We start from the raw sequence: 11,955 nt of genomic DNA on the forward strand, positions 1-11,955 counted from the left end.
GCGGAGAAGAGAGCACATCATGGCGATCCCTGGCCACCAGAACCGGAAGCGAGGTCCGCCAGCATCTCCGGCGTGGCGCCGCAGGCAGCAGCGACGGCGGCCAGGTCCTCAGGCGAGGCAGGACCGTGCGCAGAGCCGTCGATGAGCCCAGAGTCGTCGCAGAGCCGAGCGTGGATCAGGGCGTCGGAGAGGTCCTTAGAAGCAGCAGATAGGTCGAGCTTCTTTGCCTTGGAGCGCATGGCCTTGGAGGTCATGGAGGAGTAGATAGGCGGCTCTATTTCAGCCAGCCTAGCGCTGCGTCTAGCCTTGATGTCGGAGTCAGCAGCCATCTTGGCGCGCCTGCTGATGAGCCTGGCAAGGCACTCATGCGTAGGCTCTGGGGGCAGGTCCAGTGGCTGGGCGGAGAGATCCACAGGAAGGGGGAGCGGCTGAAGGGCAGGCGGGGATGGTGGAGGAGGCGGCGTAGGTGGCAGAGGAAGTGGAGATGGTGGGGCTGGCAGTGCAAGCAGGGGACGTGCATGGCGCGAGCGAGCGTGCAACTTCTGTGGAGAGGGGGAGCGAGCGGGAGGGGTCCATGGGGCATGAACAAGCATGGCAACGAGCATGCCGTCAGCCATGACTGCGAGGATTGGGATGCCGTCGAGCGGCCTGTCAGCAGTGGGAGACGGGGGAGGGCCCAAGGGTGACTCCGAGGTGCATGCAAATGGTGACATGGCCATGGCAGTGTTCCTTATTTGAGTAACAGTGGAGGGAGAGAGGCGAGGGTTTGATGAGAGGGAGGATAGGGAGCCGTCGTCCCCGTCCTCAGAGCTGAAGGGCGATGCCCCGGAGCCGTGATGGAAGAGCGCGCGGCTCTCCATCTTGACAACGACGATGTCGTTGTCGGGGAGACGCACCGTGAGGCATGGAGGGAGGACAAAATCGCAGGCAGCCATGACGAGCGCGCGAACGCTAGAGTGGTCACCCTGGAAGCAGTGTTGGTCGGCAGAGACAAAGTCACCAAGGTGGGAGAAGAAGTAGTCTGCCCCCTCCGGGTGCCAGAGCTCATCGGGATAATCGAAAGCCTCGATCTCAGCCATGTGAACGAAGATGGCCGTAGATCTATTGCCAGCGTGTTCAGGCCTTTCGAAGAACAGGGAATTGCCCTGGTGGTGGATCGGCCCATGGCCAGTGGCCGCGAGGCGCTCGTCTGCGTTGGCAAAGGAGAGACGGCCGGCGCCACGTGCGGAGGAAGTGAGGCCGAACATGGGATTGTTGCGGTGTTGAGCGAGGGCCTGGCGGATGAACCTAAATGGGTTAGGCATAGGAGTGGCAAGGTGTACGTAGGCAAGGTTGTCCACCTGGCGGACTAGGCAGCTTGGAGGGACAAGGAGAGGGATGTGTGGTGCCGGTGGAGGGAAGCATGATGTTGCGGTGGGAATGGTGACTAAGGAAGGGGGTGGGGGTGGAGCGAAGGACGGCGTCGGGGGGAGGATGAGTGAGGAGGTGCGCGGTCCGAAGATGAGCGGGAGACGGAATGGCGGCAGATCGTTGGTGAGGACGCAGTGGGAGCCGAACCAGATTGGTGCGCCATCGGAGCGTGTGGAGCTGGCCGACGAGCCGGAGGCGGTGTGGGTGCCTGTCGTGTGTGCCATAGAGCTGCATGGCGGTCGCACAAAAGCAGGGTTAATACGCGGTGAAGGGGGCATAGGAAGGAAGAACGGGAGGAAGCGGATGGCCTTGCACCTGTAGCTCCGGTGGCCGTAGCACCAGCAGCGAGAGCACCGGATGGGGTCGCGACAGTCTACGATGGTGTGGTCGCTAGCAAGGCACCGAAAACGCCTAGTCTTCTTCTTGCGGCTGTAGTGGTGGTGGAAGTGTTTGAGGCTAACCATCTGGGAAGGAGGCGATTTATAGGCTGGAGAGGGCGATGGATGGGGGAGAGGGGATGCAGGGGCCCGAGGCGGGGAGCAGAGCAAAACCTCCCGGTAGCTGCGCGGGTCTTGCAGCGGCGTGGAGATCGAAGAGCTTAGCGGACTGGCAGCGGTGGCAGGGGCGTGGCACTGGGTAATGGCGATCTCGGGATGGAGCTGAGGGGACTGGGCGGAGAGTAGGCTGACGGAGGTAGGGGAGGCAGGTGGTGGAGTAGACGTGATGATGGTCGCATGCGTGCGCATGCATGCGTTGGTTTTGTCGCGCGGTGAGGACGAGCGGGGGTGCGATTGTGGGACCCGTGGATCAGTGGCTGTTAGGTAAGATATGGGGTGCGCGTTGGAACCTGGGGGATCGAGCAGGCCGAGCAGCCGACCGAGGGGCGGCTGTGGCGACGCAGGTGGGCCGGATGCGTCAGTGGCATGTGATGGGTGGCATGAGGTCGGGTGGTCTAAGGCTGGATTGTTTAACGAACTAGGTTGGTCGAGGGGGTGTACGGAGCGGTCGTCTACACCGTCTTGTTTTCTCTCTGGAGAAAGGATGCGGGGAGACTTGGCGGGGGAGGCCGAACCAGATGAGCGGCACACGTGTCCCAGGCCATCGATTGCGTTCCGGTCAACCGAGGCAGCAGCAGTGGAATCCACGCATGGAACAGTATGTTGTATCTTGGTATGCAGGTGAGAGAGATCTTGCGGTAGTTTTTTAGTTGACGGGTGCGGTCCAAGCAAGGACGTGCGGTGAGTGGGCAGGATGGGTGCGAATGGATCGATTGAGTCTGGTTCAAACACTACAGGCAATGGTACCGATCGCACTATTTGAGATGCTTGGTCAAACGAGTCAAATAGTTGAAGTTCAAAATTTGAAAAAAGGATGGGCGCGCAATGGAGGACCTCAGATCTAACCTTGACCGAGTACACATGCACTAAAAACAAGTTCGGAGCGAGCGTGATCGCATGGAAAACCCGTTGGAACGAAAACTGGTGGTCTAGAGCATTTTTAATCAGAGTTTCATTAGCGCAAACTAACTTAGAAGAGAACACGATCCAGATAGGAGTATTTGGTTGGTGTGTTAGGCATGTGGTAGGAGTGGTGACAAGGCAGTGGTACTTAGAAAAAATCAGCTTATTGAACGAAATGCCAGGCCGGAACGGTCGTACCTTTGCATGCGATCGCAGAGTGGAGCTAGTTGCGGGAGTTGCAATAGGTCCAGCAGGCAACCGACCCTTGGCGAGAGAATGGCCCACCTGCATGGAGGCCATGCACGGAGAGGAGCGTGCTAAGTCGTCGACGACTACGTGAGGAGGCGCCAGCGCATCATGTAGAGGCGAGGATGGCCGCGCCACCAGCATGGCCGGCGAGGCATGAGGCGCCACGGTGATGGTGGCGAACATGCGAGGCGCCACAATCAGGGAGCAGGCCGCCATGAGCGTGGCAACGTGGTGGAAGGCGACCGGTACATTGAACGCAGCGTTGGAGAGGCGTTGAACTTCGATAGAACGCGCAGGTCCACCAAAGCGGAAGGAGAGAAGCGAGGCGACGAGAGTTTCATCGACCATAAAATCCGCTTTATGGACGAAGAAGATGATTGAGGTGGGCGAGGCCGAGGCAATTGGCGCTGCAAAAACTTTGGATGAGCAGAGATCATGAATGTTGCGCGCGAAGTCGACGCCGGGAGAGGGGAAGAACCCGAGCTGAGAGCGCAGGAATGCGTCGGCATGGCCGAAGCGGTCGCCGATGTCAAGGGGCTTTGTTTGGTGGATGGGTGGACGGTGTGTGGAGGTGGGTGGCGGTGGAAAAGGGAGAAACTGGATGGAGTGGCTTGTGGCGACGAGGATGGGCTCGGCAATGAGAGCTTGAACGATGCGCATATCGGATACAGAGATGCGAAAGAGTTGATCATGGAGGCGAGTCACCTGGAAAGCGGGGGCGTTGCCGTCCAGGCAGGCTTGCATGAGGACGGACACCAGTTCTTCGTCAAGGACGAGTGAAGAATGATGGACATGCACGGAGAGGAAGCATGGGGATTCATGGCGACGAGGGTTGATATGCTTGGAAAGGCACCGCCAAACTTGCGCCTGGAAGTCGTCACCCATAGCGTCGCCGACGCCGAGCGCGGCCCGCAAGGCTTTGGCGGTGGGGGAGTCGTGCCGTCGGAAAGGGTCATGGAAGGTGGCCGTCGTAGGAGGCAGGGAAGGGGTGGAGGCGGTGGGGGGGGCTGGGACGCCGGAGGGGAGAGGGGAGCGAGGGGGGACGGGAGCATCCATCTCCTTCCGGATCAAAATGATCCGAAAGAATTATAATTTCGCCCTTCTGCCCACACCACGCAAAAGAAACGGGTGTCTTCAACTTCTTCCTCGCTCCAAGCCATCGCCGCATCGCCGTCTCTGAAGATCTTCTACTTCGGCGGTCATGGACAAACCAAGAGACAGTACATCCTCATGCCTCTCTGCACAGGCCGCCCATTACCTCCTGGCTACGTACCTTGCCTTAGACCATGCGGTGGAGGCCACGCCGCGGAGTGACCCTCGCACGACGATGAATGCCGATGCTTGGCACCGCGAGGCCATGGAACGTTGTCATGGTGGAGAGGCTGCAGAGAAACACCTGGGCGCGGCAGGATGGCGATACACGAGGAGTCAGTGGCACAGAAGGCTTGGAGCTAGCTGTGGACATGACGAACACCATCTTGGCCACCCGTTTACAATTCACGGGCAGCTCCTGGTTCCCCTCGACGATGATATGGATGAAGGTCAGGCCGTTTAGTCCACACGCACTTGCACAGCTTCCGACCAGCAAAGCCATGTGCAGAGAGTGACGTGTTACCTCCACGCGCAGCTCCACCATGACTCGACGGTGATGAGTCGGCTACTTCGCGATGCTGAGCGTCCTCCAAGGGAAGCTACAAGCCATGTCTATGGCCGTGCAGTGCCGTTCAGTTTGTGCATGCGGATGATAAATGTGCATGGCCGATCAGTTGCATGCAACGCTGAGCTAGCTAAAACTCATTTTGCATCGCTACATACGGCGCTAGCCAAACGGGTCGCTGTATTATCAAAACTCCAAAATAGTTTGATATGTCAAAACCATGGTATCTTGCACCAATGGGTTAAAATACTGCAGTTCTTCAATACCCTGTTTTCTGCAGTACTTTGCTATCAAACATAGCCTTAGTTAGCAGGCCGAGCTGTGCCATGCAGGCTGTTGCATTAGTAGTGGGTTGCAGAGACAGCGGAGTGGGGTGGATCCTTCAGGTCCGTGGAGTGAAGGGGCGGAGGAAGACGGCGTCGGGCAGGCAAGTCCGAGCATCGAGACCCCCACATCGTGCGGGGCACGTGGAGAGAAAGGAATCAGGGTCATCGAGCTCAGAGGATTTTGGCGTTGGATTCTCGGTACGCCGGCAGCAGACTGGTCGGCAGCGTCGGCGGAGACGTTGTCTCGGCAGTGAGAATGAAGATGAAGGGGAGCCGCGGTCGAGATGTGAGGTCGATATTCAAAATTCAACAGAACATACAAGGAGAAATCACAGAGACTAAGACCCTCGACATCGTCGGAAGGAGCACCTCAAATGAATCAAACGAAGAACAATGAAACAGGGGTGCGAGATTGGAACCGATTACGAATACAATACCTGCGACTTACCCGACGACCAGAGGTGGAAGAGAGGAGAGGAGAAGTCAATCAAATCCTCCGATGCACGAAGGCGGCGGCGGCTCCTCTAGGACCTCGTCGGCGGCGATTGCGGACCTCGGCGGTGTGTCCCGACGGAGACCTGGTGGTCCGCAATGAAGGCGGTGGCTCCTCTTGTTCCTCGGCGGGGGTGGCTCCTCTTGTTCCTCGGCGGCGGCGGCTCGTCTCGGATCGACGGCGTTTCAGGGATCCATGAGCGCGAGGGCGGCGGCGGCTCGTCTCGGATCGGCGACGTTTCAGGGATCCACGAGCGCGAGGGCGGCAGCCAAGGGATCTCTGGAGGCCTCGCTCGCTCACTCGTGCGTGCGAGTCGTGGGTCGTTTATGCGACTGGTTAATTTTCGTAGGTTAATTTTCGTAGAGTTTTTCACCGTTTGTGCGACTGCGTTGCCTTGGGGGCATTGCTAACATAGCTTTTTTTTGGCTCGACGGTTTAGTGGGGAAATACTGAAGGGGGGAGGTGGGAGAAAGGATGAAAATAAATCAGGAAAGATGGGACGAAAATTAACCGGCGGAGACTACCAACTGCTCCATTAAGAATAGAGATTAGAGTGCGTCAGGGACGGAGCTAGCGAATTGCTAAAGCCTGGGCACACCACAAGCGAAATTTTACTTTGGTCTATCAAACACCACAAGTATCATATATTTGGATAAACGCCATGTGCAATATATACAACAATATTTCATAGCAGAATAAATAAAAACATAGGATACAATACCAATTAAATGGCTAATTGAGAAGATATTATGGGTAAATTGAACAATTTGCCGATATATCATAGGGGCACTCACCGGTGCAGCAGTGCTGCATGTATGGCTAGGGTTCGCTGAAGTGCAGATGGTGATTAGGACGAGCCACCATGCGCCGGTGCCGGAGTGGAATCTGGGGTTTTTTGATCCCGGTCATTGCTCGCTGGGGTCATAGCCTGATTGGAGGCCCGGCCGTGCACCGTCTCTTGCGGTGTTGCCGGTCGCCATGCCTCCGCCAGTCCATCTCACCGACCGCCGCCTCCAACCCTGGAGTTGCTAGGGCAAGTCGTGCCGCACAGACGAACCGACAAGGCTAGCGATGCAATTAACTGACTATCTATTGTGGCCCATATAAGAAAATTAAGGGATGGGCCTGCCTATGGCGTACTAGTTTGACGGGGGTAAGCCCCAAAGGCAAAAAAAAAACGATGCCCAGACAGGCCAATTCAGCACGAAGTTGTTGTATTTTGGATTGTACATCATAGGTTGTGATCTGGCTGCTCGTAAAATTTGCAGCGCTCGAGTCCGGGAACGTGCCCAGGGTGCCCGGACGGTAGAATCGCCACTGGAGTGCGTAGAGTGGTAAACTGAACAAGTTGTGCTGGGAATAATTGAAATGTACGTGTGTGTGCACGCTTCGATGACCACCGCCACCGCTGGAACGAGCGTCCTTCACCAGCCGCCAGTCCGATGCCCTGTCAGCTGCACACTAGGGCGATGGCGCTCCCGCTCGTTGATTAGTTCCTAGGTGCTACGGTTCGGGCGAGAGGAATCAGGAACGTCTTCTTCAATCCGAAAACCAATGGGCTGAATTCCACACCGAAAATCCTACACCTTCGTAGGCTCTGTGAAAACTCTGCGTAATCCTCCATCTAACTACCCCCACCCCCTCGAGATTTTCAGGAGGTGGGCCCCTTCCTCTCATAAGAGTATCTACAGCCGGACGCCTCATACCGGTCTCAAATGCCCGGACGGCCCGCCCCGTCACTCATCGATCATGTTTTTTGACCCACCTGGACACCTCAAACGGCCCTCAAACGCCCGGGCTGGCTGACACCCCTCATATCCACCTCGCGCCCGGGCACGCCCGCCACGTCAGCTCGGCCCACCCCCCACTCCATCCCCACAATATCCCCAATCCGGAAACCCTAGCTCACTCCACTTTGATCTGTCTCTTCTTCCCTCCAATTTCTCCGATTCGATTCACTTCGACCAATCCGATGACTGCGCCCACCATGTCGTGCGCCGGCAGCCGCTCCTCCGACTCCGACGAGGATCTAGCCCTCCGCATTGCCCTCGAGAGGTCCAAGGTGGACAGGGGTGGCAGTTCCGAATCGGCCTGGCCTCTCCCCCGCCGCTGCAGTGAGGAAGCCGGCGCTGGCTCCTCCCGGTCCACGCTTGGCTCCGCGTGGGATGCGCAGTCGCCTCCCCCATGTCGTCCCCTTCCTCCGCTGCCTGCTGCTCCCTCACGCGGGTAGCGGTGGGTGCTTGTGCCCGTCGCTATGGCACCAGCCCAGCCATGCATGCAGGAGTCAGAGGCGCGCACCGCCCGCCGTGAGAGGCAGCGAGCAAGGGAGAGGGACGCGGCGGAGAGCTCTGTCCGCCGCCGCCGTGGGTTACCTGCGGAGCCCGGCGAGGACAAGCGACTCCTCGCGTAGGTCTACCTCCGGTCGCTTATGACAGCGGAGACAGACACTCGGCGGCTCCGGTGGAAGAATGCGAAGGCTCTATGGCTAGCTATCGAGCAGTCCAAGCGCGAGGCCAAGGAGAAGGCGATGGAGGCGGCTCGACTGGCCAAGCTGAAGCGGCAGCAGGACCGGGCCGTCCGGCGCCTCAAGGGCCTCATCATCGTCTCCTCCTCTTCCGACGACGACGACGACGGCTCCTCGTCCGACGAGTGGGACGATCCTCCACCAGCCCCCGATGGCTACAGCTGCGCCGGCGATCGAAAGGGGAAGGGCCGGCCCGGAAGTGGAGAAGATCCGCGTTATTTCAATTTAGTTTCAAGCTTTAGACGTAGTTTCAAGTTGTTCGTGGTATGAACTTTGGTGGCCGTTTGAACATCCGATCTTTTGGTGAAAATATTGTGCTTGCCTGTGTTCGTTTGCTGATCTACATACTTTGATTGACGTTGCATGATTTAGTATGGATATAGGGGATCGGATATGAGATACATGAACATGGACGAGGCTATTTAAGTAGTGCCTAGTTATTGCCCGCGGACGTGTCCGGACGCGTTAGGAGGCGTTTGAGGGGTCATATTTGTACTCTGCGGCTGTAGATGCTTTAACATCCAATCCTAGCCCCCTTGATAGGACTGCACGTAAAGCACTTAAATTGTGATTGCTCATTCCACACGCGCTTGCTAGAGCAGCCGCGTGCATCGAACACCCAGGTCAAAGAGCGAAGCCGTGCACACGCCCTTTTTCGCCTGTACGGTTCACGCACGCCGCATGCAGGCATGCAGGCATGCGAGGGCACACCAGCCAAAATGTTTCGGCCTCGTGGATTTCCGGGGTGTATATTTAGTTTTGTGCAACGAGGATCATATGGTTTAACCACGGGCATTCCCAAGCCACAGGAGCCCCCGAAACATCCGGCAAAGAAGGCCGGCCGGCGCTCGGTTTCGCGCAACGCAGCTTCACCGCCCGTTGTCCCATGGCCGCCGACGGGGACCCAGCCGCGGGCACCGGCCCCGACGTCGAGGCGCACGCGCTGCTCCGCGCGTCCTCCTCCGACGACGACGAGGACCCCGAGCAGTGCGCCTTCGAGCCGGCCGAGAAGATCGTCGTGTCCATCGCCGCCGACCCCGACGCCGACGAGGAGGACCTCTTCTCCGCCACCGGCCGCGCGCCGCCCTTCTCGTGGCGCAAGCTCTGGCTCTTCACGGGGCCCGGGTTCCTGATGAGCATCGCCTTCCTCGACCCGGGCAACCTCGAGGGCGACCTCCAGGCCGGCGCCACCGCCGGCGACACGCTGCTCTGGCTGCTTCTCTGGGCCACGGCCATGGGGCTGCTCGTCCAGCTGCTCGCCGCGCGCCTCGGGGTGGCCACCGGGAAGAACCTCGCCGAGCTCTGCCGCGACGAGTACCCGGACTGGGTGCGCCGCGCGCTCTGGCTCATGGCCGAGGTCTCCATGGTCAGCGCCGACATCCAGGAGGTCATCGGGAGCGCCATTGCCATCAAGATCCTCAGCCGCGGATTCCTGCCCATTTGGGCCGGCGTTGTCATCACCGCATTGGACTGGTGAGTTTTGATCGCCTCTTCTTGTGCTATTGAGATGTACTGCTCGATGCCAGTTGCCAAAATGTTTGAGTTATTCTGGACTGGAGATTTCTTGTCAGCTCCCAGAAATCTGTGGCTCACCCCAAATCTTTAGGATGAAACCGTCCATGTGTTGCAAAAAACTGTTCAGCAGCGAGTCGCAGCAAAACTTGAAATTTGAACGAATTAGTTTCAGTTTGTAGATTCAGTTGCAAAAACTAAAATTTGATCAAGTTAGTTTCAGTTTGTGGTATCCTTTTGGTCGACTTGACCGGTGCATCATTCAAAACTTTTAGTCAGTACACATTTGTAGAGATGGAACAACATTTATCACATCGATATATGACATGCTGCAGAATATTTTTGTTGAACTTTGTAGGCGACCAGGAGTGAACATTTCCCTATGGAGATATCAGAAATGTGAAAATTACTTGATCATTTTGATTTCTACTGTATGCACTATGCATGAAAACTAGCATAGGAGTAACGACAGAAATGAAGTTTGTGTTATTTTACATTATACATCACCAGAGCTACTGCACCAGTATTTCCAAATTGCTTGCTTACATGATGAGCATTTATTTTGTTGTAGTTATTATTTGGGTGAACACAAGGTTCCACTCGACTTACCTTAATATACTTTTTTTCATCAGCTTTATTTTTCTTTCCATCGAGAACTACGGAGTGAGAAAATTGGAGGCTCTATTTGCAGTTCTGATTGCAATAATGGCCTGGTCCTTCGCATGGATGTTCATAGAAACCAAACCCAGTGGGAAAGACCTAATTGTTGGTAAGTATCTTTTCTTCTTCTTCTTCTTCTTTAACAAATTAAATTTGATCCACATTATTCTGCTTCATCTGACGCAAAAATAATCTCTATGCAAAATAGGTCTTCTGGTTCCTAAGCTGAGCTCAAGAACACTAAGGCAAGCAGTAGGGATCGTGGGATGTGTCATCACCCCACACAATGTGTTCCTCCATTCTGCTCTCGTCCAATCAAGAAAAGTAGACCAGAACAAGGAATACCAAGTCCGGGAAGCGCTGAGGTACTACAGCATCGAATCAACCATGGCGCTGGTGGTGCCCTTCATGATAAACCTATTTGTCACGACGGTTTTCGCCAAAGGGTTTTACGGCACCGAAGAAGCGTGCACGATCGGGCTCGAAAACGCCGGACAGTATCTCCAAGAAAAGTTTGGGGGAGATTACTTCCCCATCCTCTCCATTTGGGGGGTCGGCCTGTTGGCCGCCGGCACGAGCAGCACCATAACCGGAACCTATGCCGGACAGTTCATAATGGATGGGTTCCTCAACTGGCGGCTGAAGAAATGGATGAGGGCGATGATCACCCGAAGCTTTGCGATCGTGCCAACGATCGTTGTTGCGCTGTACTTCAACGCGTCTGAATCAGCGCTGGATGTTCTGAACGAGTGGCTCAACGTCCTCCAGTCAGTTCAGATCCCTTTCTCGCTCATACCGCTGATAACGTTGGTGTCCAAGGAGCAGGTCATGGGGGTGTTCAAGATAGGTCTAACAACACAGGTGAGTAATGGCCGCTGATGCTGAAATCCAACAAGTCCTAGTAGTGTTGTACTTAGCTGTTTTCAGTTTAGCCAAATCATTATCAGTCGCACATATGATTATGAACTGACCTTGGCATGCATGTTGGTGCAGATTGTGACCTGGACGGTTGCGTCGTTGCCGATCCTGATCAACGGCTATCTCTTGTTGGATTTCTTCTCGTCGGAAATTAGGGGCGCGGTGTCGGGCTCGTTTCTCTGCGTGGCTGTGGTTGCTTATGCCGCGTTCCTACTCTATCTCATCCTCCGGTGCACGGACCTGCCTAACCATGTATTTACACCAGTAAACAACAAGGATGCTAGCTTCAAATGACAAAGAACAGGGTGTGTATAGTATAGCCAGTTTTGTTCTACCATAGGTCCATAGCTTAATAGCATAGCATAGAGGATTCCTGGTGCTCGTTGCGAGTATGTATAGTCAGTATACAAGAGTCAGATCCGATCGAGATTTGGGGTATCACATTGTAGATTTGTAAGGACTGCAGCGCTGGCAGCAGGCGTAGCCAGGGAGGAAAGGCGTAAAGCAGGGGAGGAGAAAGCGGCAAGGAGACGCGAGAGTGTTTGAATTCGAGGGGTGTCGAGTGGGCTGTAAGCCGTGTAATGGTGTTGGGCCGTGGGCCTTGTAAGTGTGAGTCGGACCCGTTTATATAAGCGAGTCGGATCGCTGTGGATAGGCATCAACGATGAAATAGATCATTATGAGCCACAGGCTCCTCCTTCCTCCTCTCACTATCTTCTCCTAGTTGTTGTCTCTCCCTCTCTACC

At 56.0% G+C, this 11,955-nt stretch overlaps 1 protein-coding gene across 1 annotated transcript; it reads left to right on the forward strand.

Moving 5' to 3' along the window:
• Positions 1 to 8,949: 8,949 nt before the first annotated feature.
• On the forward strand, positions 8,950 to 11,503 carry LOC125553533 (metal transporter Nramp6-like). The gene is made up of 4 exons (XM_048717303.1): positions 8,950 to 9,592; positions 10,264 to 10,400; positions 10,500 to 11,152; positions 11,285 to 11,503. The coding sequence occupies exons 1-4, from the start codon at positions 9,006 to 9,008 to the stop codon at positions 11,501 to 11,503; spliced, it is 1,596 nt and encodes a 531-aa protein (XP_048573260.1). The 5' UTR covers positions 8,950 to 9,005.
• The last annotated feature ends 452 nt before the right edge of the window (positions 11,504 to 11,955 follow it).

This window comes from Triticum urartu, chromosome 4 (genome assembly GCF_003073215.2).
Source record: "Triticum urartu cultivar G1812 chromosome 4, Tu2.1, whole genome shotgun sequence".
NCBI lineage: Eukaryota > Viridiplantae > Streptophyta > Magnoliopsida > Poales > Poaceae > Triticum > Triticum urartu.